Source organism: Staurois parvus, unplaced genomic scaffold (assembly GCF_062004578.1).
Source record: "Staurois parvus isolate SC_StPar_1 unplaced genomic scaffold, SC_StPar_1.0 ptg000866l, whole genome shotgun sequence".
NCBI classification, from domain to species: Eukaryota; Metazoa; Chordata; class Amphibia; order Anura; family Ranidae; genus Staurois; species Staurois parvus.
The window spans coordinates 1,364,829-1,390,427 of NW_028318662.1; the positions used below are offsets into that span (position 1 = coordinate 1,364,829).

General features: G+C 42.8%; 1 protein-coding gene across 18 annotated transcripts in view; it reads left to right on the forward strand.

Annotated features, from left to right (window-relative positions):
• Positions 1–25,599, forward strand: part of LOC149443234 (neurexin-2-like) — a 2,355,461-nt gene that overhangs the window by 1,272,782 nt on the left and 1,057,080 nt on the right. For all 18 annotated transcript variants that reach the window (XM_089655720.1, XM_089655731.1, XM_089655727.1 and 15 more), the window contains one exon: positions 14,733–14,936. In XM_089655720.1, the coding sequence (XP_089511846.1) occupies positions 14,733–14,936 (204 nt within the window). The remainder of the gene's footprint in view (positions 1–14,732; positions 14,937–25,599) is intronic.

Sequence of the window (25,599 nt, forward strand, 5' to 3'; positions counted from 1 at the left end):
CCGGCCTATAGCAAACGAGCGCAGCGGCGTGATCTGTCACCAGCTGTGTCCACGGGACACAGCCGATGACATATCACTACATCGGCCCGTGTCATGTGACCGCTGTGACCAATCACAGCAGATCACATGTCAATTGTATACATTGGATGGCTTCCTGTCATGCCATCCATTGTATACAATTATGTTGTTAACTGTGACTGGTTAAGGCAGTCACATGATACAGACAGGGACAATCACAGCCCATCTGTATCATGTGATCAGCTTTGCCCAATCTACTCACTACTACAGCTACTCACAACAAAAGACTGAATGAATCAGTTTCATTCAGTAACAATGATTGCAAATATCAATGAAATACATTGGTATTAGCAATCATAATGTGTTAAAAAAAATCCTGATTACTTGTCCAGAGTAGTTCAATGTTACTATGGTAACATTGTATTGCTGTGGTCACAGTGTGCTGAAAAATAAAATAGTAAAAAAAAGAAAACATTTTATAAAAAATAAACAAAATAAAAGAAACATTTGAAAAAAAATACAAATTCAATTACTATTATTATTTTAATCAAAGAAATGTAGCAGAATACATTTTGACCTAAATGTATGAAGAAATGTTATTTATTTGCAAAATTCTATAACAGAAACAAAGAAAAGTGCATTTTTTAAAAAAAGTTTCAGGTGTTTTTTGTTTTATTTAGCAAATAATAAAAAAAACTGTGGTGATTAAATAGCACCAAAAGAAAGCTCTATTTGTGTTAAAAAAATGATTAAAAATGTCATGCCATTGTCATTCAAAGTGCGAGAGCGCTGAAAGCTGAAAATTGGCCTGGGCAGGAAGGGGATAAAAGTTCCCGGTATTGAAGTGGTTAATTGCATTTACTCTGTCATATATATATATATATAATCCTTATTATTGAAGTGTTATTTACCACCTGGTGTTATACCTGGAGTCCACTAATCTTATATGCTTTGTGATTGTTAGATAATCAACTATTAATTTGAGTCTTTGTTTACCAGTATTCAATATAATATGGTACTATAGAATTGGGTCTCTCGCTTTCATTAAACCTTGCACCAATATTCTTTATTAATAATTTGATGGGTTTTAATTCTGTGTTTAGGCATAACTGAACCTAGAGAGCAAATTCACACATGTGCGGTGCAGATTGAAGCTCAGGTTTCACAGCTAATTGATACAGTAGTTGTTCATCTGTTCATGTCAGGTTTATATCAGGTTCAGGACAGGATTAGCTCCGGATCTTATCCTGTTCACACGTATGCGGTTTAACGGTTTCAATACCGTGCAATTTTACACCTTCCTGCCCAGGCCATTTTTCAGGTTTCAGCGCTCTCACACTTTGAATGACAATTGCGTGGTCATACAACACTGTACCCAAACTAAAATTTTATCATTTTCTTCACACAACTAGAGCTTTCTTTTGGTGGTATTTAATCACCACTGGGGTTTTTATTTTTTGCTAAATTAACAAAAAAAGACCAAAAATTTTGAAAAAAAAACACATTTTTCTTTGTTTCTGTTATAAAAGTTTACAAATAAATAATTGTTCTTCATAAATTTAGGCAGAGATGTATTCTGCTACATGTCTTTGGTAAAAATAACCCAAATTAGGATGTATTTTTTAGTTTTTAGGAAAGTTATAGAGTTCACAAACTATGGTATAGATCTGAAAATTGATCAATCCTGAAGTACTGACGGCCAATCTAATTTCTTGAGGTCCAAGAATGTCAGAATAGTACAGATATCCCCAAATGACCCCTTTTTGCAGAGTAGACAGTCCGACGTACTTCATAAGAGGCATGGCGAGTTTTTTGAAGTTGTATTTTTTGTCATAATTTTTAGGAAAATGAAAAAATGAAAAATTATTTTCACTTTTTTTTTTTACATACTGTCACCAGTGCAGTACAGCGTCATCATATAACTGGCATGGCGGTGAACAGGGACACTGACTGGTGACAGTATGAAAAAAAATATATATATATTTTTTTAATTTTTTTAATTTTATTATATTTAATTTTTTATTACATTTTTTTTTATTTATTTTAAGATTTTTTTTCATATTTTACTATGACCAAAATAGTACAATGTTACCATAGTAACATTGTACTACTTTGGGGAAGTGATCAGTATTTTTTTTTTTTTTTACACAATTTGCTTATAGCAAAGAATTACTTTGCTATAAGCAAGCATTTACCTGAATGAAATCGATTCATTCAGTTTTTTCTTTTTTTTTTTTTTTTTTTTTGTGCTTAGCTGTGATTTGGTCACAGCTAATCACATGACATGTGCATGTGATTAGCTGTGACCATTCACAGCTAGGCACTAGTATACAATGGATGGCATCATGAATGAAGCCATCCATTGTATACAACTGTCATGTGACCTGCTGTGATTGGTCACAGCAGGTCACATGGTACCAGCAACGGGAGCCAGTACTCGGATCTGTCATCGGCCGTGTCCGAGGTGCACGGCCGATGACAGATCGCACTACTGCGCTGCTCTGCACTAGCGCAAACGGCGCATGTGCGGGAGCACGCCAAATGGCGTGCACCCGGAATGCAGATACACATCTGAAGCCGCCAAACGGCCATTGGCCGGGCGGCTAATGGTTAAAAATGGTTCCCATAGAAGTCAATAGCCTGTAATCTGCACCTAAACTTGAAGGCACTGCTCAGAAATTGTTTTTTTTTTTTTCAAACCGTACTGAACCCGCACCACCAGTGAACCAGATATATTTGAACAGGCACCATAGGAAGCAATGTTTTTTTTCACATGGCATGCGGATTGGATGCGGTTCAAACCTCATCCAATCCGCTTATACGTGTACCGGCACATAGTGTTAGAAGGGTTAAAAAGCTTGTGAGGTCAAGGCAGCAAACAGGGACAGGCATCAAGTAGCAGCCCTCATGGGGGTAGCACTACATATGGTTGCTTTTAAGATAAAAAAAAGAGTTGAACCACAAGAAGATAAAATAAAAAATCTCTATCAGTTCTGGCTACTGGCAACATAGTAAAATATGTTCTGTAAAGTGTCAGTAAAAAAATTGTCAATCTGATCAGTGATGATGATATCTTTCAGCATTTGATCAGGTCAAGAATAGTCATGCCACTGGACACCCACATTCCTAATCTGTTGGCTCTGAGCTTGTCCGATTCTAAGGTCACATGTGCCTTACTATTACTTACTTACTGTGTGACTTACTATCAAACATTGTGATGTTACCCCGGTAATAGAAACCAGAACAGAAGATATGTCACCAGCACACTTAGGATCTCCGATAAAGCATCCAAGAGTTTTATTAAACAATCGCATCACAATGTAAAATGGCAATGTTTCTGGGCCTTGCAGGAATCCTTCTTCAGGCATGTGACATGTGCAGTGCAAAACAAAATGATTTTTAAAGAACCATTCACGAATCACAAAACAGAAAAATAACCATTTCCTGCCCCCCTAGCGTCATAATGATGTCATAAACCTGCCAAAATGCAATTACAATATCATGAATGTTGACTTAATTCTGGACTATGTAGGTATATTAATGACAATCTTTAATGTCCTTTGACTTAGTACCATGAAAACGTGTATCATATGTCCCTGAGTGACAAAAATAACAATTGTTGTAGAGTAGATTGGGTGCATCTGTCACGTGCAAACTGACTGCAGCAGGTAAAAGCAGACCCGCAGTGTATGCTTCCCAGCTGCCAGGCAACAAAAGTGGGTGTGGGCCCAGACCTCCCATAATAGCTGGACATATGCAGGCCAGTCCAGCTACTGTTAGCGGTCCGGGTTCACACCACTTGAGTTGTCTCCAGGCATAGGGGATTGCATGCTTTTCTGCAGGGCAAATGCTGCTAACAGAACATGCCAATTGGAAGAAACATATAAAGAAAAAATGTGTATACGAGCGCACCTAATTGCAGCAGCTATACATCAGGTTACCATACACCATGAAAATACCATAAGTCAAAAAATGTAGCGCTACATTTTTTGACTTATGGAAGAAACATATACCCACTCTGTGTCTTACTATGTTCAGCCCCATTGGATTGTGTTTTTCAGATTGTATGGAAATGTGTTATTTGTTACACTCAACTTTATCATTTGTTATATTTTCTGTGCAAAAATTAGAATAAAAATATTATGGGAAAATTGAGAATAGCGATGAGCAGTGTGCAAAGAGGTGTGAAAACTAAAATAACAAAGTTACCAAAAGAAAAAAAGGCTTCAAGATTAAAAAGAAAATTACAAAAAAAGGAAAGGGGGGGGGGGGGGAAATGAGGAGAAAGGAGAAAAAAGAGTAATGGGGGTATGGAAAAGGATTATGCAAAATTAATAAAAAAAAATAATAAAAATTTTAAAAACTAAGTAGAAAAATAGAAACAAAAAAATTATATAAACCTAAATAAAAAAGAAATAGAATGGAGAGTCAAACATGATGAAAAAAAAAGTAGAAATAAAAATATAAAATAAACCAAATCAATCAAAGTATAAAGATAAGGCAAAAAAATGAAAAAAGAATTAAGGGAGTGATGCATGGAACCTTTAAATATATAAAAAGAAAGGGGGAGAAGAAGGAAAGTAAGGGTTTTGAGGATAGGAAAAACGACAGTAAATCCAAAGAGGAGTAAGAGGGGTTGGAAAAGAAGAAAAGGGGGGAAAAAAAACAGACAAAGAGGCATAAATAAAAGAAGTAACCTGAAATGCAGCCGCAAAGTAAAGGAGCAAAACAACTAGAAAATATTATATAGAAAATCAAATTATGGTAAACCAAATTATCTGTCATCGAGGAAGCATGTCATGAAATGTACAGTGCCAGCTGTGTACATCCAGAAAACTTCTCGGCATAGGAGACAATTACGGTCTCCATCTCTTGCAGGTCGATTTAACATGTTAATTTACCATACCTCTCAACCTCATGTACTTGGTGTTTATGTATGACAAACTGGACCACTACTGGTTTACACTTTAAGTCCTTCTGATCACCGTTTGCAGCTTTAGACAAAGCCATTCTAATATCGCTCCTGTGTTGTTGAAAGCATCGTTTAAAAGGGCAAATTGTTACTTGAGATTTTTTTGCTTTTGCTTTTGATGGAACAACACATGCTCAAATATGGGGCACTACCATGGGCAGTTCTGCTGCCCCTCATTTGCAAACCTGTTTATGGGCTACATTGAGGTGCATGACAACTACCATTTTTTTCTGACCATGTCAGTTGTTGGATGCTCTACATTGATGACACCTCTTTTTAAACTTTTTTTTTAAGTGTTACCAAACCCAGGACCCTGCATTCACTATATCTGTTCTCCCACATTACACAGAACATGGAAAAACATTTGTTTTAGTAAATATAAACTGCTAAATACCTTTTCTCATCAGCAGTTAGAGCAGTCTTGTGACTTCTATCAGTGGTCAGCAGAGCACTGGTTAAAGCTTGCAGAAGGAGTTTTCTTTCGGCTCTAGGAGTATGCAGAACCTCTGACCTCTGTCTGGACAATGCTGATTGGCTCTGTGCTGATCACATGCACTCTCCCAAGGAAAAAAAATCCCTCTCTAGCAATACACACCAAACTGAGCATGTGCAAAGTGTCTCCACATGATATGTCTTATCAGGAGATAAAAGGGGGACACTGGAAGAAGGGGAGGATCAGAGAATTCAGGATCAAAAGGCACAGAGGTTAACCCTTAGGTTCCACAGTGAGTATATCAAGCATGCTTTACTTCATACACAGACTGATTTTACTGTTGTGGGTTCAGTAACACTTTAACAGTATCTTTCCAGGGATAGTGTTCAGGCCAGAAATCTCTACACAAAGCATCAATTACCTTGACTTTAAGATTACAAACTACCAAGGCTCAGTCAGGACATCAGTCTACATAAAACCAACAGATTGAAACGTTCTACTCCAGTATCAGAGTGCGCATCCTAAACTCCTTTTGAAAAGCGTGTCTATCTCAGTTTTCAAAAGTCACATGCATCCACTCTATTAACATTGACAGGATGCAACAGTTAAATGTCATGTATCACAAGTTTTTGGAAAAGAGTTACTCCAGTAGGTACTTGATCAGACCCTAGTGAGAACCACAACAAACCATGTGAAGGCCCCTAAGACAACTGACAGACCAATATTTATACATAAACGTAAACATGAGTCTGAACATATTAAATGGGTAGCAATACAGAATATCAATATACTGTGCATCATACTTTGAGCTAATGAGTCACTGGCAATAAACCTTAAATCACCACCATTATTGGTGTACAAACAGAGCAAGACCCTATGGGATCTACTGGTGCAAACAGACCCTAGACCATAATATATCAAGATCCCCCTCAAAATCTCTCAGATTGGGGTGCTACAATTTTAACGTTTGTAATTCTTTGATATGTGTGGAGCATTTTACACATCCACATAGGACTTAACAATACCGCATACATGATTACCTGAACTGCAACACAGAGCATTGTGTTTTCATTCTGAAAAACCCATGCATAATAATATATGTTGGTAAAACAATTGGTCCTTTCAAACCATGCTTTCAATTACATACTATAGCAGTGATTTTAGAAAAACTTTGGCTAAAGCCTCAAACGGTGATTAGAAGGACTTAAGTAAACCAGTAGCAGTCCATTTTGGCCTGCATAACACCAAGTACATAAGCTTAGAGGTATGGTAAATAAACAAGTTAACTGACCTGTAAGAGGTGGTGCCCATGAATGTCTCCTATGCCAAGAAGCTTTCTGGATCTATACAGTTGACACTGTACAAGCAGGTGTCCTGAACACCAATATGACATTCACTTTCTTCCTCAATCATAGCTGGTTTTGTTTAAGACAACAATAACATGATTGAATTTTCTATATAATAGTTTCTCTTTCATAAAACAGGGAGTGCAGCGCTAAATCAAATATAAAACCTTTATCATAACAGAATATGTGACTGATATAAGTCCACTTGTATTATCATAATAAGAGTTATGTAGTCCACCATAAGATATCAATCTCTGTGAGTATGATCCAATCTTCTGTTGTAGAGGTAAGAATAGATTGCCTACTCAACAGAAGCACAATAACATTGCGCATATCTAGATCACATGCATCCTGGGGTCCTGGGTGGAAACAGCCTGGTGCCAAGATCCTCTGGTGATCCCTCAGTGGTATACGGGAAGGATACAGGTCTGATCACAAGGTACTTAATCCTCAGGTCTGCAGCAGTGCCTGAAATACTGGTGCTGAGGTATGGAGGCTCAGTGGCATCACCCCTACTGCAGACGTGTGTTTACACGAAACGCGTCTAGGAGGAGCCCTCGCACTCCTTTGACGTCACGCCGCCAGATCAGGAGGTCCGGCGGCCCACACTTGATTTGTACTGGTCAGTGCTTGTTTAGGTGCTTCTTATGATTGCTCACAGCAGTCTCTTGTAACCTCTTTAGTTGCTTATGTACGTCATTGTTCTTATTTGATAAAATAAATTTATTATTCATATTACTACACTATGAGCACCTTTATTCCCAATACCTGGCACTGAGCCTCCATACCTCAGCACCAGTATTTCAGGCACTGCTGCAGACCTGAGGATTAAGCACCTTGTGATCAGACCTGTATCCTTCCCGTATACCACTGAGGGATCACCAGAGGATCTTGGCACCAGGCTGTTTCCACCCAGAACCCCAGGATGCATGTGATCTAGATATGCGCAATGTTATTGTGCTTCTGGTGAGTAGGCAATCTATTCATACCTCTACAACAGAAGATTGGATCATACTCACAGAGATTGATCTCTTATGGTGGACTACATAACTCTTATTATGACAATATAAGTGGACTTATATCAGTCACATATTCTGTTATGATAAAGGTTTTATATTTGATTTAGCGCTGCACTCCCTGTTTTATGATTTTAGTAGAAAGGCCTTGTGGTTCCTTTTAGTGCATTGGTCGATTTTTTGAGTGCGCTGACTGACTTATATATATTGAATAGTTTCTCTTTGTTCTGCTCCGTTTGCTTTGTGGCTGTTTTTCAGGTTGTTCCTATTTATTCCTGTGTCTTCTTCCCTCCCCCTCTCACCTTTTTTCCCCCTTTTCCCCTTTTTCAACCCCCATCCCTCATCTTTTTTTCCTTCTTTTTTCCCCCTTTTCAACTCCCTCCCTCACCTTGGCATCACTTTTTTCACTGTTACACTGTCCTTCTCCCCCTTTCTTCAGCCTATTATTTTCATATATCTAGAAGTTCCTTGCATCTCTCCTTTATACTTTTTTTTTAACATAAAAATATATGGTGCACAAATGCCTTACTGTATCATCTCCTTAATTTACCCTTAAATAAATGTTAAATATGTGTGCAAAAAGTTTAAGTAAACCATATGCATCACATTGTGAACATCAAGCTGTGTGAATTCTTTCATAAGTACGACTTCTCTACCAAATAAATTCACCACATGCTGAAAATATGCACTTTTTACTGTTCGCATATTCAAATTCCACCATGTGCACAAGAGGGTCCCACCCCCTTTCATATATTGCTCTCACCTCCTACTGTGGACCTGTTCAGCCATCAGGTCATGCACGCTTTCTCTCTGTGGGGTCACTCACACTCCAATGCAATAATAGTAACTCTTAATATGTCCACTCATGTATGGCTTAAATACAGATGATCAAAATGGTACACCTTATACACTGTGTATGGCCCTTTAAAAGCTTGGATCTTCCACTGCACTCCTCTGAAAATAAATTCAGAAGTCTAAGGGACTCCGCATAGTGTATTATATTTTAAAACTTTAAGTTGTATTAAAAAGAATTGCACTTAAAATATGGTGGATTAAAACGGCATGTATCTACTGGTATACAGACATCGGGGTCTTCTGTGTCACTTTCGGTTTCCAGCAAATACGTCACCTGGCACCGCCTTATGCATGTCGTCAAAAACCACGTGAGTTCCTCAGGGAATCTCAGAGGATTCCCCTGAAGAAGTCACGTGGTTTGTGATGACACGTGAAGGGCGGTTCTGGGTGACATATTTGCCGGACACTGGAAGTGACATGGGAGACAGTTCCCTATGTCTGTATGCCAGCAGATAGAGGCTGTTTTAAACCACTATATTGTGTAATTCTTTTTAATAAATTATTATGTTTTAAAATATACTATACTATGAGGAGTCCCTTGGTCTTCTGAGCTTCTTTTCAGAGGAGTGCAGCAGAAGACAAGCTCTTAAAGAGCCATACACAGTGTAAAAAGTATACCATTGCGATCATCTGTATTTAAGCCATACATGAGTGGAGATATTGGGAATTAGCATCATTGCATTGGAGTGTGATTGACCCCACAGAGAGAGAGCGTGCATGATCTGATTGCTGAACGAGTCCACAGTTTGAGTTGTGAGCAATATTTGAAAGGTGATGTTTACATGTGGGATTTGCATAAGCTAACAGCTAAAAGTGGATATTTTCAGCACCCTGTGAATTTATTTGGTAGAGAAGAAGCCTTACTTTTGAAAGAATTCACATAGAGACTGTTTTTATTTGACTGAATAATTTATTTTATGTTTGATACTCAAAATGTGATGCAAATTTTTTATATATGTAAAATATGTTTGTATATGTAAAATTTATTTAAGTGTACAGTAAGGAAATGATACAGTAAGGCACTTTGAGCACAATCATTTTTTATGGTTTAGTACTATTGTTGTCAGTGGTGTATTTAGGTTTTGTGCTGCCATAGGAAACACAAAATTCGACCCCCCCCCCTCCCCCTGAGAGAGCCTTCCACTACCATCATCCCCATACACTGGCCACTCCCCTCCCAGTGAGAGAGAGAGAGAGACACACTCACCTTCACAGCTCTGGACATTCCCAGGAACAAGACTCAAGCAGCCCACAGCCTCTCCCACATCCCATCTGGTCCCCATTACGGACAGTGCTGGAGTTACTAACATTAATATTCTTTGTTTTTTATTTTATCTTGTCTTCATTCTTTGATCTACTTGATTTATGTTTTATTTTTAGCTTTTTATATTTAAATTTTTTTTCTGCATTTTATTTTTATTATGTTTGACTATCCATATTATTTCTTTTTTATTTAGCTTTATAGTTTCTTATTTTTTGTTTCTATTTTTTTTTCCTAATTTTAAATTTTTTAATTTTTATTAATTTTGCACAATTTTTTCTCTTTCTATACCCTCCTTTTTTCATTTTTGTCCTTTGTCCTCTTTTTGTTTTTTTTTCTCCTCCTTTTTTCCTTTCATTTTTTTTTCTTTTTCTCTATTTTCCTTCCCCCCCCCCCCCCTTTTTTTTTCTTTTTCCTTTTTTACCTTATTTTTTTTCTTTTTCTTTGGTATGTTTGTTATATTAAGTTTCACATCTCTTTGCACTCTGCTCATCACTTTTCTGGCTTTTATTTTTCTATTGTTACTGCTCTCATTGGAAGAGATTTACTAAAACTTTAGCAAGCAAAATCTGGTGCAGCCCCGCATGGAAAACAATCTGATTCCATGTTTTATTGTCAAGCTTATTTGAACAAGCTGAAGTTAGAAGCTGATTGGCTACCATGCACAGCTGCACCAGATTCTGAGTGCTCTCGTTTTAGTAAATCTCCCCCATGTTTCCCCCAATCAGCATGTTCTATTAGCATTCTTGTTCCTGCAGAAAAGTATGCAATTCCCTATGCCTGTTGATGGAGAGCATCCAGGGTCATGGGTGGCCGGCCCGCTCTGAAATCGAACAGCCATACTGGACTGCACAGGCTGGCCTGGGTACATATGGGAGGATAAGGCCCACATATTTATTTATTTATTTCAGGTACATATATAGCGCCGTCAATTAACGCAGCGCTTATATATATATATATATATATATATATATATATATATATTGTACATTCACATCAGTCCCTAACCCTCAAGGGGCATACAATCTAAAGTCCCTAACATACATTCATACATACACATACTAGGGTCAATTTAGACAGGAGCCAATTAACCTACCAGCATGTCTTCGGAGTGTGGGAGGAAACCAGAGTACCCGGAGGAAACCCACGCAGGCACAGGGAGAACATACAAACTCCAGGAAGGTGGTGCCGTGGTTAGGATTTGAACCAATGACCCTAGTATTGCCAGACAGAAGTGCTAACCATTTAGCCACTGTGCTGCCCAACATACACTTGGATCTTACAATGTACAGTGCCCACAGACCACAATGAACAACACACCTATTTTAAACAACTGAAAATACAGTGATAATCAACGTGCCTTATATACAATATGTAACAAATGTGCATTAAAATGTGCTACTATAAAAATCCTTTTTAATAAAGATATCAATAAAAAGTGTCCTTTTATATAGAGAAAAGTGCCTTGTACAAATAAAGTTCAGCAAACTAAATCTTCAGTGCTTCGCATCACCATAGTGCTCCGCCACCACTCAAGAAAATTCACCAGAGTCCCATGACCTCCCAAAATTAGAGTAGGTCAATGTACACCTTTTCCCTTTAAGGGCTCAAATCGCCAGGTGTTACACCAATTCCTCCTTATAACTCCAGGAACAACTTAAAAAAATCTCCAACAGTGTAAAACCTTTATTAAAACAGCATATTGCACCACATCCACTAAAACCAAAAGCAAGTATGCTCACATACAGCAGTGCATTCCACCCTGAAGATTGGCTCCACTATGCCTAGTGCAAGCCAGGCTGCTTCTCTGGTCTATACAAGTCTCTCTCACCACATCCTAGCACTCCCAGTGGAATGGTGTTACATCCTGTAGCTCCTCCCAGACGTCATAATGACAGCTTCCTGAGAGACTCCTATAGATCAGGGAAGCAGACCGCGCTCGCACTTGGCATAGTGAAGCTGGTCTGGAATGACAAAGAGTACTTTAACTCAGGTGCAGAGCAGAATGCATTATTGAATGTGAGCATACTTGCTTTTGGTTTTAGTGGATGTGGTGCATTATGCTGTTTTAATAAAGGTTTTACACTATTGGAGCTTCTCTCTCTTCTGGTTTTTCATTATGTTCCTGGATTTATTCCTAGAGGAATTGGTGTAACCCCTTGTGATTTGATCCCTTAAGGGAAAAGGCACACATTAACCTACCCTAATTTTGGGAGGTCATGGGACTCTGGTGAGTTTTCATGAGTGGTAGCAGAGCACTGTGGTGATGTGAAGCACCGAAGATTTAGTTTCTTGCACTTTATATGCACAAGGTACTTTTTTCAATATAAAGGACTTTTTTTTAATATAAAAGACACTATTTTATGGATATCTTTATTAAAAATAGATTTTTATAGTAGCACATTTTAATGCACATTTGTTTATCACTTTTATTATCACTCACTTGTTTAAAATAGGTGTGTTGTCCACAGTCTATGGGTGCTGTATATTATAAGATCTAATTTTTTGAATACATATTGTGTTTTGCACAGCAGCTAGACATTTTCCTTTTTCTTTGTTTATTTTGTTTTCAAGTACGGGTGAATTTAGTATAGTTATAGCCACATCCACTTGGGCTGCCTGGCAGTGGGGACCAAGCCCGGACTGAGACAGAAAATAAGCCTCAGCATTTTAGACTGAGCAGTCAGTTTTTCCAGGGACCTGGGGAGATGGGGTGGGGCTTGGGCATTTGTAGAGGGAGGTTGGTGACGGGATATTCACGAAGTTAGTCCTCCTCACTCTAATTTAAAGGGGCACTGTGATATAAAGGGGACTGCATTGTATTGATTACTGTGATGTCCCCTTTATATCACACTGCCCCTTTACATTGCAGCACCTCTAGCAATCACAGCCCCCCCATCATAGTGTCCCTTGCAGTCATGTCCCCCCTTTTCTCTCTAATCACAGTGCCCCCTATATGTTCGGCAAAGAGATGCCCCAATCCAGCAAAGAGCCATCCCAATCCAGCAAAGATGCATCCCCATATAGAAAAAAAGACATCCCAATTCAGCAAAGAGACATCCCAAGTCAGCAAAAAGACAACCCAATATAGCAAAGGGACATCCCCATATAGCAAGGAGACAGCCCAATCCAGCAAAGATTAATCCCCATCCAGCAAAGAGAGTGCCCCCATATAGCAAAGAGACAGCCAAATCCATCAAAGAGACATCTAAATCCAGCAAATAGACATCCCGATATAGCAAAGAGACAACCCAATACAGCAGAGAGACAACCCAATCCAGCAAAGAGACATCCCAATTCAGCAAAGAGACATCCCAATATAACAAAGAGATTTCCCCATATAGCAAAGAGACAGTCCAACCCAGCAAAGATTATTCCCCTTCCAGCAAAGAGACAGCCCAATCCAGCAAAAAGACATCTCCACCCAGCGAAGAGACCGCCTCATATAGCAAAGTGCCAGCCAAATCCATCAGAGACATCTAAATACCGCAAACAGATATCCCAATTCAACAAAGAGACATTCCTATTTAGCAAAGAGACATCCCCGTCCAGCAAAGTGACATCCACCGCTAGCAAAGAGACATCCCCATCCAGCAAAGCAACATCTCCATCCAGCAAAGAGACATCCCCATATTGCAAAGAGACATCCCAATCCAACAAAGAGACATCCCAATCCAGAAAAGACATATCCACATCCAGCAAAGAGACATCCCGATATAGCAAAGAAACCCCTGTGCAGCTGTCACAGTGTGCTGGTTGGTGAAGGAGGGAGATCGCTGTTGTCCCTTCAGTGCAGCTTGGTCCTCAGTAGGCCGCTCTTGTTAAGAAATGCGGCTCCTGCCCACTGGGCAAATGTCTGGCATGCCCTAGGGCCAGTCCAGGTCTTGTGGGGACACATGCACTGCAGTCTGTGTTTACCCACTGTGATCGAGCTGCATCTGACAGCACCCAATTGTAACATCTCCTCCTTCGCAAGTGTTATTTTTGTAATTTAGGAGCATATGAAACACATGTTTTCATAGCACTAAGTCAAAGGATGTTATTGATTGTCATTATTATATCTACATAGTCTGGAATTAAGTCAACATTCATGTTATCCTAATTGCATTTTGGCAGGATGATGTCAGGGGGCAGAGTGTTTTTTTTTCCTGTTTTGTAATTGGTGAATGGTTCTTTAATTATCATTGTTGTACACTGCACTTGTCACATGCCTAAAGAAGGAGTCTTGCAAGGTCCTGAAACATTGCTGTTTTACGCTGTGATGTGATTGTTCAATAAAACCTTTGGACATTTTTTCGGAGATCCTAGGTGTGCTGGTGATGATCTTCTGTTCTGTGTTATTTCTGGTCTCCAGTAAGTGGTTGCTGCAGCACCCACTTATATTGCAGCCATTTCCAGGAACGTGTGCATTGGGAAAATTCTTTGGACCTTCTAATAATAAGTGTGTGGATCAGAAGGTGACCCCAGTGATTCAGAATCTGTTTGCAATTTGTGTCATGGGTTTTAATGGCACATGTGAGTAGAATACCTGATGCAGCATGCACCTTAGAGGTTTTTATTTTAATACATATAAAATCCTTACTGGTATAGTTAGAAGAATTTGCCTTGATACTTCCAGAAAGATAAACACCAGTATTATAGCACAAAATCATCAATAGATGGTATTAAAAATAACATTTTAAATATCATAAATGATAGCAGACGTCTAAAAATTATAAACAATAACAATAAAGTCACAGTTCATTTAAAAAAAAAGTACTTTGCCCATTACATTATTATGATTACTACTTTTATTGATTTCTTCTGTTCCAATTGTGTTTGTCCTTTATAGAAGCAGCAGTTCTGAGCTATGATGGCAGTATGTACCTCAAGGTCCTGCTCCCTGGAGTTGCCCACACAGAAGCAGAAGATGTTTCTTTACGTTTCATGTCTCAACGAGCATATGGACTTCTTTTGGCTACCACTTCTAAAGAGTCTGCAGACACTCTGCGACTAGAACTTGATGGAGGAAAAGTGAAGCTCACTGTAAACCTAGGTAAAAACTGAAAGTTTTATTTGCTAAAAAAACAATGACTTTACTAAACCAGTGGCAGCAATCACAGAGACAAAGGTAAAACAGAATTTAATAGAGGCATGGTGTTTTAAGCCACATACACACACACATAAGGCAGAGATAAGAAATACAGACATGATCTGTCCCTCTTTTTTCAAACACATAGTATACCAAAATCTACACTTACATTATCCAAATGTGCATTTTCATGAAATGGGAAAGGAAAGTGCAGACATTTTACCGCAGGCATTATGTCCTGGGAACCTAACCCTGAGAATTGATGGGCATGGATTCCTAGTGTTGCCAATATAAACAGTGTCAGAAGTGTGACTGAATTGATATCGGTGATCATTTCTCACCTATAAATGGATACCTCTAGCTTGGACAGTTGTAATAGAAGTGGCACAAAACTGCTATTTATATAATCACTTCATTCATATGATGTTTTGTCTTGTGTTTTTTTGCGTTTTCTTTCATTAAGGAACATATAAAAAAGATCTTAATATGGGTGATTCTATCTGTAGCATTTTTATTATTGATTAATTAGCGTACAAATGAAACATAGAAATGAAGACCAAGAACAGAAAATTAGAAGGTACTGAAATTGTTTCCTTTTTTATTTATTTATGTTTTTAATGTGAAGATTGTAAAGTCATAGTTTAAAAATATATAATATATGCAGTGTAAACACATGCAATGTCAGATTTTTTATTGTTAGTTAACAGAATACAGTAAGTAACAGTACAGTAAATTATCTTATAATCATAATTGAGTAGTTATAGAAAAAGGTGATCTCAAGAAAAATAGAATTTAAAAGTTGTCACAGTCACTTCCCAACTCCAGCAAGAGAAAACACAAGAGGGCGCACACTCCTCATGCATTACCGTGATACAATATTAATTTATTTAAAAAGTAGGTCACAAATGAATACTCACAAATCGACCATAGAAACAGACATAGAGCCAAATCTTTCAGTCCCAGACAATGGGGTCCTGTACCAATAACTGCCTGGTTGGAAATAACTGATGCATTTTGAGAGAAGAACTCCCATCCTTAGAGCTCTGAGGAAGGGGGTGCTTCTTCCGAAACACGTCAGCTATTTCGAACCGGGTCGACCATAAAAACAATAACTATTGGGACAGGACCCCATTGTCTGGGACTGAAAGATTTGGCTCTATGTCTGTTTTTATGGTTGATTTGTGAGTATTCATTTGTGGCCTAATTTTTAAATAAATAAAATAATAAATGAAATCTGTATCACGTTAGTGCATCAGGAGAGTGCACCCTCTTGTGTTTTCTCTTGACAGTGCCTAGATCTTTAGAGGGCTGCACCTTATCAAGTGATAGATACTACATTAACACCAAGGAGCACAAAGATTAGAGCGCTGGTGTTTTTCACTAACTTTATTTTCTCAACTCCAGCATTGGAACTTCCTCTCCCATGACCGCGGGCACTTCTAGGCTTTACCGAGAGTGTTTCAGCCATTACACATGATGTATCACATGACTCAGTTCTCTCTTTAAATTCAAGCATGATGCTCTTTCACCACTCAGGCATACAGTCCATATTGTTCCCCTGAACTACTAAAGCCTTTTGACTCTACTTGACCCTTGCACCCCTGGATCCGCTGCCACTACAGACTCTGCCGCTATCTGATTATATTTGCAGCTTCAGCTACACCTGTGGTCTCTGCTGCAGCCCCACTGCACCTCTGTAATATCTGCAGGCTTCATCTCGACTGCGCACTCAGCCCACTGCACCTCTGCAGTGTGCACACATTCTTCTGCGCTTGCAAACTCACTGAACTTCTGCAACATCCTAATACCCTGCTGAATCCCAGTCTTTGCTGTGCTTAAGCCACACATACAGTCTCTACTGCATCTCCACTGCACCCAACTACATTGACACACCTCAGCTGCACCCACAACCTTCAGTTCACCTCTGATATGTGTCTATGCTGCATCTCAGCTGCTCACATGGCTTCAATAGCACCTCAGATACTCCTGCAGCTTCTGAAGCACCCACAGCCTTGGCTTCAGCTTCTTCTGCAGTCTACCCTGCATATAAATGTTGGGAGGCATTTAAAGTTTAGGTGCCTACTGCATCTTCCCAGCACCAGCAGCCTATACAGTATTTACAGTTAGAATCTCTGCTGTGCTATTTATGCACCCTCAGCCTCCAAATTTCTCCTGCTTTCAGCATCCTAGTGCCTCAAGCGTCTCTCATGTTCCTGTTCCTCATCATTCGACAACTTCCCTCCTCCATGTCTATGAGTACCTGTTGAATGACTAGTGGGTACCCTGTAGGTAAGCCCGATCTCCCATAAAGAGGTCACTGGCAGAACACCAGCTATCTTTTAGACTCTCTGAACTAATTATATCCATAACTGTATAGTGTGTGTGTGTGTGTGTGTGTGTGTGTGTTTTGTTTGGAGGAGGGGATCTAGATCCCATTCATTTGCTAGATTACATTGACTTGCTTACAAAAAGATGGATTTCCTGATTAAGTATTATGGTGCCATGGCTAAGGATCAGATTTGTGATCAGATTTGTGAAACAGGCAAAATTCAGGATCAGCAAACAGTTGTAGCTATTTTAATACAGACATGATGTCTTCCATATTTCACCAGCAGTAGGGTGTTGTGTGAAGTGTCATAGTTATACACCATGCTGCCCTAAAGGAGAGATGGTTTAATTTTTCTTAAGTGAGCCTTCTGACTCTACCCAACATCCCTTTTGCGACCGGAAATGTGCATGCGCATAGGAATTCCCGCAGAATAATTGCCGGTTGCGCGCTGAAATGCACGATCACGCACATGTACACGCATGGTGAAGATTGGCACCAGACGGCCTATTTAAGGAGTGTCTCTGCTCATGTTCAGTGCTTTCTGGTCTTCAGCTCCCCTGTGTCCTGCTTGTTCCTGTGTGATTCCTTTGTTGCTGACCCGGCTTGTTCCTCACCTGACTCTGATTGCTCTCCTGATTGATACTGGTTCCTGACTTCGGCTCTGCTCCTGACCTTGGCCTTTCCTTCTGATTCTGTACTGTGCTGCGCGACTTTTGATGACCCCGGCTATTCCATGACACTGCTCCTGTCTCTTGTCCTCACTACCTGCCTTGCTCTGGTGCATGCCTGGCAATCTACGAAACCTGCTCTGCCTACTACTACTGTGCCAAAATCAGAGGATCATCAGCCTTCCAAGGTCATCATCTGCAAGAGCTGCAAACAACAACTACTGGGTCCTAGACTCCCTCTGTTCCAACTCCAGCGGGGTCAGGGCTAGTAACACAAGTGAGGCCGACCTCGTCATTTCAGTCTCCCGTCAGGTAGGTGACAGCCCCCTTTGTGCTACTGTTCTCCTGCTGAATTTAGCAACAAAGGCAAATAGATGGTCCAAATAGGGAAAATTAAGTATTTTTCATAACTTTTAAATTTCAGGCTTACCTCTACTCCTCAAATACTGCTGCATTAGGCACTTGTCCACAACTACCATTATACATCTTTAGCAAGTCTTACTAGGTGAGTAAAGATTGATTTATAGGTTAAGTCCACCTTTTGCAAAATAATAATAAACATGCATTTTTTATTACGAAAAGCAAAATGCTTTCTGTTATTAAAACAGGTATAGACTCCAGAGACAGAAACAACATTTTGCCAACTCATCTGGAATATGCAGTCTAGTTTTGGGCATGGCTACAGTGATCTTCTGTGACCTCTGCATGTTCCCAGTTATCCCAGTGCTCCTGAATCCAGCGTTCCTCTGTGACTCCCTGTGCAGTCCAGACTGCAATCAGTAACTATGTGATGTGGTGTTCAGACAGCAACTTGCACCCAAGCAAATGTAATATTCAGTGTATTCCAGCTTGTAACCAGCGTATCAGTATCTGTGCACCCAATCTAGCATCTGATCTTCACACCTAGTGTTCCAACCTGCAACCGTTAGACTTTTAGCAACACCCCAACCACAATGAAAACCATGCCCACTCTTTGACACTAAGCGTGCCATATTTTTATTTTAATCAAGCAATGGGGCCTAGCATATGATCTTGCACACAGGCCCACTGATCTCATAAAATGACCCTGCTGTACCCATCTAATGCTTCTTGCCTCTGAATCAATACATAATTAAGACCTAATGTAAGCATACCCTACAAGGGTAAAACAACTCATTTAGTTAAAAAGGCAAAACATGCGTCTGTGTATGTATACAGCATATTTATTTTGTGATCTGGGGGATCGTTAGCTCAGTGGTAGATGCGCTGTTTAGTGAAGTCCATGTCAGACTGAACTGTTTAAGAGCCTAGTAGCCCACGTTTGTTAAAAGGAAAAGTGAAAATTCACAAATATGGACTTCCCATGCAGGGGTTTTCAGCTACATACAAAAACCAAACAATAAAAATACCGAGCCACCTGCTTCTTAAGGCTCAATTGTAGAACCTCGCTGCACGGGCCCACTCTTGGCCTCTAGGTAGGGGTTCTCTTGACAGGCCAGGTGCTCTCTCTCCTTTAGAACTCCCAGAATCCTCTCATCTCCCGGACCCTCTCCCAGTTGCTTCAGCTCAAGTCTCCCAGACTCTCAGCTAGCCCAACTCTTTAAGTCTACTGACCTGGAACCTAGTAGTTTGCCTTGGTCTCTATGCATGAGCACACCTCCCTCCTGGCTGCAGCAACTGCAACTCCAACACCAACTCCCACTCTACCTGCAACTGCTCTCACAAGCCCATCATTATAAGGGCTGTGTGCACTTAGGCAAACACCATGCTGATTGTCCACAAAGCCCAGACACTGGGTTGGAGATTTCTTCCCTCACAAGGCACTTTAAATCACCAAACTACAGATCCCCATCCAAAGAGACCAAAATCAGGAGAAAGCTGCAAAAGCAGTTCAAAGTCAATGCTCTGTTGTCCTGCACTCAGCAAACTCTGTGTCCTTCCCTGGCCATTTCCATAGTGACAGAGCCTCGCACTGTCTCAATATATACAGTATATACTGTGTGTGTATACTTTCATAATCAACTATACTACTATCAAGGTCCTACCTTTCCTCAGGGCTTTTGCTGCTCCATGTGCTGGCATCCATCTTAGGTCTGCAAAGCATTGTGGGATCCTTTATGCTTTCAGCCTTCTGCGGCTCCTCCCAGGAGGTAGCGGCTTATCACATTTAAGTCTGCTGTTTGCAGCTGTCCATTGCATTCATGTCCTGTCTGTTGCACAGCAGCAAGCTCCTGTTTAGTTAACTCTTTGCTCTCCTGGATACTGACTCGGCTTTGGCTAAGACTCCTTCTGGCTTCTGACCCCGGCTCTGGCAACCATTCTTCCTGGCTTCTGACCCCAGCTCTGGTGACCATTCTTCCTGGCTTCTGACCCCGGCTTTGGCTACGATTCCCGCTGGTTCTCGACTTGATTATCCTGGAAGACGACCTCGGCAGGAGAACTTCTGTCCTACCAAGTCATCCGCTGTTGCTGTCGGACTTGCATAGACTCTTGCCTTGTTTCTTTGTAAATAAACCTACCTTTAAATGCACCTCTTTGTGTGTGGCTCCTTGCTCCCTGACACTACACGAGTGCCATGAATCCTGACGGTGCAGGTACGCCCTCGCTCCCTATGTTGGTTGCCAGACTTGATCAGCAGGATCTCGTTGGATCAGTTCGCTCAGGCGTTGCAGACGCTGCTTGCACGCACAGCGCACCTTGCTCCTGGTGCAAATAGGCCGGGTTGTCACTCCTGTGGTCGCTCCCGCTGCTGCTCCGGTTGTTGTGCCTACCTCTGCATCTGCTGCTGCACCTGCGGTGCCCAGAGGTATGACTGGTTCAGCCCCCCTTCCACAGCGCTTTGGGGGTGAGCCGAGTCAGTGTCGGGGTTTCCTTAACCAAGTGGGCATATATTTTTAGTTGATACCCCACGCTTTTCCTACTGAGAGGTCAAAGGTGGGCTTCCTAATCTCGCTGCTCTCGGACAAGGCCTTGGCCTGGGCAAATCCCTTATGGGAGAACGATAACCCTGTGATTCACGAGTTTGCTGTTTTGTTGCCTCCTTCCATAGGGTATTCGATGTGCCTGCTCGCTCCGCCTCTGCTGCCAAGCTGCTCATGTCCATGCATCAGGGTTCACGGACCATTGCCGAGTACGCCATAGAATTTCGTACCCTGGCGGCAGAGGTGGGTTGGAACAATGAGGCTCTGGTGGCTGCTTTCTCTCATGGTCTCTCAGATGCGTTGAAGGACGAGATTGCAGCCAAAGAACTGCCTGTGGAGCTCGAAGCACTAATTTCCTTCCTAATCCTGATTGACACCAGGCTCAGGGAGAGGCCTTCACTTAAGGAGGCCTCCTAACCGATTGGCGCCTATGTTTTCTGTCCCACCCGTTCCTCCCTCTCCTCCCACGCCTCCTGGGGATGGCTTGTCTGGTGGTGAGCCCATGCAGCTGGGGTTTGCTCGCCTTTCCGAGGGGGAGCGGGCCTCTCGGCGTCGGGAGGGTCGCTGCCTGTACTGTGGTCTCGGTGGGCATTTTCGGCAGTCCTGTCCGGTCCGTCCAGGAAACGCTTGCACCTGAGATCCTGTCGGGGGCAGATCTTGGGTGGAGTTTCCTTATCCCCGGTGTCCCGCAAAGATAAACCGCTAATCACCGTTCTTGGGCGGAAAGTTCGGTGACAGCCCAGGCGTTGGTAGACTCTGGTGCTGGTGGGTTGTTTATGGACAGTTCGTTTGCTGCTCAGTACTCCATTCCTCTGCAGGCTCGAGTTACTCCATTGGTTTTCAAGGCGATAGATGGCAGGCCCCTGCAACCACCGCAGGTTACCCACGAGACCCTACCGGTTGAAGTAGCTATTGGGGCTGTTCACAGGGAGTTGGCCTGTTTCCAGGTAATTTCTTCTTCGCACTACTCTGTGGTTTTGGGATATCCCTGGCTTCAGAAGCACAATCCGACCTTTAATTGGCGGTCGGCCGAGATTCTCTTGTGGTCTCTATAGTGTGGGGCCGGTTGCATCCGTGGACCTGTTAAGGTGTTGTGTGCCTCCTCAGACTCTGTGTTGCCCACTGACTATGGGGAGTAACTGGACGTGTTTGACAAGGTGCGCACCGGTGCTCTGCCTCCTCATCGTCCATACGATTGTGCCATAGCCTTGTAACCCGGTGCCACTCCTCCTCATGGCAGGGTGTATCCTCTTTCGGTTGCGGAGAATCAGGCCATGGAGGAGTACGTTGCGGATGCGCATTCCTGGGGGCACATTCGCAAGTCTACTTCCCCAGCAGGAGCTGGCTTTTTCTTCGTGAAAAAGAAGGGCAGTGAATTGAGGCCTTGCTTTGATTATAGGGGTCTCATTCGAATCAGGATAAGGAATGCTTACCCATTTTCGTTGATTACCGAGTTGTTCGACCGCCTCAAGGGAGCAACAGTCTTTACTAAACTCGACCTTAGGGCTGCGTACAACCTCGTACGGATCAAGGAGGGTGACGAGTGGAAGACCGTGTTCAACACCAGATCCGGCCACTATGAATCCCTTGTTATGCCCTTCGGGTTGTGTATTGCTCCCGCGGTCTTTCAGGAGTTCATTAATGATGTCTTTCGTGACTTGTTGCAGCAGTGCGTGGTGGTTTACTTGGACAACATCCTTGTTTACTCTGCATCTATGGAGGTCCTACCTTTCCTCAGGGTTTGTGCCGCTCCAAGTGCTGGCATCCATCTTGGGTGTCTGCTAAGCATTGTGGGATCCTTTATGCTCTCAGTCCTCTGCAGCTCCTCCCAGGAGGGTGCAGCTTATCACATTTAAGTCTGTCGGTTGCAGCCGTTCTTTGCATTCGTGTCCTGTATGTTGCATTGCAGCAAGCTCTTGTTCAGCTCTCATTGTTCTCCTGGAAACCGACTCGGCTTTGGCAAAGACTCCTCTTGCTCTGACCCTTGGCCCGTTCTGACCATTCTCTGCTTTATTCCATTACCTGACCTCCCGTTGCTAAACCCGGCCCGTGACCTGAGTATTCTTGCCTACCGTCTTGTACTGTCTGTTCCACTGTTATCAACCCGGCCTGTCCGATCACCCTATACGTCTTTCCATCTGGCCCCTACCCGCTATACACCATTGGCGGCAGCCGTACCGCAGCTGGGGTTACTCGGGGGTCGCGACCTGGTCTCAGGCTGCGTCAAGTCCATCCCCACCATCAGGGGCCCTGGTGAAGGGCAGCCTGGGGCTTAGACTCCGTGCCCTGAGGGACTCTGGTCTGTGGGTCACCAGAGGCTGTCGCCAGTCGGTGCGTGACCTTACCATAAGGCCTGCCTGACCATTCCACCGCTCCAGCGATGACAGTCTCATATCCAGGAAGTCAAGCGGATGCTGCAACGGTTACGTGAGAACAAGCTTTTCTGTAAGCTCTAGAAGTGTGAATTTCACCTATCCCAGGTTGCCTTTTTGGGCTACATCATTTCTGCTGTGGGATTCTCCATGGACCCTCAGAAGGTATCGGCGGTTCTGCAGTGGCCTCGTCCCAGTGGTCTTCGGTCCATTCAGCGCTTTTTGGGATTCGCCAACTATTATCGGAAGTTTATCAGGAACTTCTCCACGCTGGCCAAGCCTCTCTCAGATTTGATCAAGCAGGGCAGTAATCCGCACGAGTGGTCATACGAGGCCATCTTAGCTTTCAAAGCTCTGAAATCCGCCTTCACTTCGGCTCCAATACTGTCTCATTCCAATCCTGGGTTGCCCTTTGTCCGAGGTTGATGCATCTGAGACGGGAGTAGGCGCCCTCCTGTCTCAGCGTCGGTCGCCCAATGGACCCCTAATTCCCTGTGGGTTCTACTCCAGGAAGCTTTCCTCCGCAGAATGCAACTACCAGATTGGAGTCAGGGAGTTGTTGGCCATTATTCAGGCTCTCAAGGAATGGAGGCACCTACTCGAGGGTTCTGCGGTTCTGGTTCTCATTCTCACTGACCACAAGAACCTGACGTATCTCTCGGAGGCTAAGAGGTTGACACCCCGTCAGGCCAGATGGGCTCTGTTCTTGTCGCGTTTTAACTATGTGGTCTCCTATTTGCCTGGCTCCAAGAATGTCAGGGCTGATGCCTTGTCACGGCAATACTCTGAGCTGTCTAGGGAGGACTCTGAGCCGACCTTGGTCATACCTCCGGATCAGATCCTGGCTGCCATTCGTACCAGCCTGACTTCTCCCCTTGGGGAGCAGATTTTGGCGGCTCAAACTGATGCTCCCTCTAAGAGACCGGCTGGTAGATGTTTCGTACCTGAGGGATTGCGCAACCGCTTGCTGCGTACCTACCATAATTCCAAGACTGCCGGTCATCCGGGGAGGAACCAGTTCTCCTGGGTCGTTTCTCGTCTATTCTGGTGGCCATATCTCCGTTCCGACATCGCCTCATATGTAGCAGCATGTTCTGTCTGTGCCCAGAATAAATCTCCTCGGCATCTTCCATTGGGCCTTCTGCAACCCATTCCCAATGGGGAGCGTCACACCTGGGCATGGATTTTATTGTAGACCTCCCTGCATCTCAAGGCCATACGGTCATTCTTATGGTCATTGATAGTTTCTCCAAGATGTGCCATTGTGTTCCGTTCAAGAAATTGCAGACTGTGCAAGAACTGGCTATGGTTTTCGCCAGGGAGATCTTTCGCTTGCATGGGTTACCTAAGGTGATTGTCTCGGACCGTGGGAGCGTTTGTGTCCAGGTTCTGGCGCGCCTTCTGCTCCCAGTTGGGTATCAAGCTCTCCTTCTCTTCGACCTACCACCCGCAGTCCAGTGGGGCTGCGGAGCGTTCCAACCAGGCCCTGGAACAATTCCTTTGCTGCTATATCTCAGACCATCAAGACAATTAGGTCGATCTCCTGCCATTGGCAGAGTTTGCAAAGAACTCGGCTGTCAACTCCTCCTCCGGGATGTCTCCCTTCATGGCCAACTATGGGTTCCAACCCGCTGTATTGCCTGAGTTGTTCTCGCCACAGGACATTCCGGCTGTGGATAACCATCTTGCTGCCCTGCATTCCTCATGGGGGCAGATCCAAAGGTCCTTGAAGGACTCAGCTCAGTGCCAGAAGCTCCAGGCTGATCGTAGACGTTGCCCGCTCCTTCATACCAGGTCGGAGATCGGGTGTGGTTTTCCACTCGTAACCTCAATCTTCGGGTGCCCGCACCGAAACTGGCTCCCCGTTTTGTTGGTCCTTTTCGCATCCTCCGCAGGATGAACCTATGCCCTTGCTCTTCCTCCTGGGATGCGTATCTCCAATGTCTTCCACGTATCTCTGTTGAAGCCTCTGGTCTGTAATCGCTTTACTGCCTCTCCGCCTCGGCCTTGTCCTATCCGGGTTGACGGTCATGAGGAGTATGAGGTGAGCCGCATCATGGACTCTCGGTTGGTGCGCGGTCGGGTGCAGTTCCTGGTCCATTGGCGTGGTTATGGTCCCGAGGAGCGTTCCTGGGTTCCTTCCGCAGATGTTCATGCTCCTGCCCTCCCCCGCGCTTTTCACGCACGCTTTCCCCAGAAGCCTTATGTTGAGCCGCGAAGGGGGAGGGGCCCTTGAGGAGGAGGTACTGTCAAGGTCCTACCTTTCCTCAGGGCTTGTGCTGCTCCATGTGCTGGCATCCATCTTAGGTGTCTTCAAAGCATTGTGGGATCCTTTATGCTTTCAGCCCCCTACGGCTC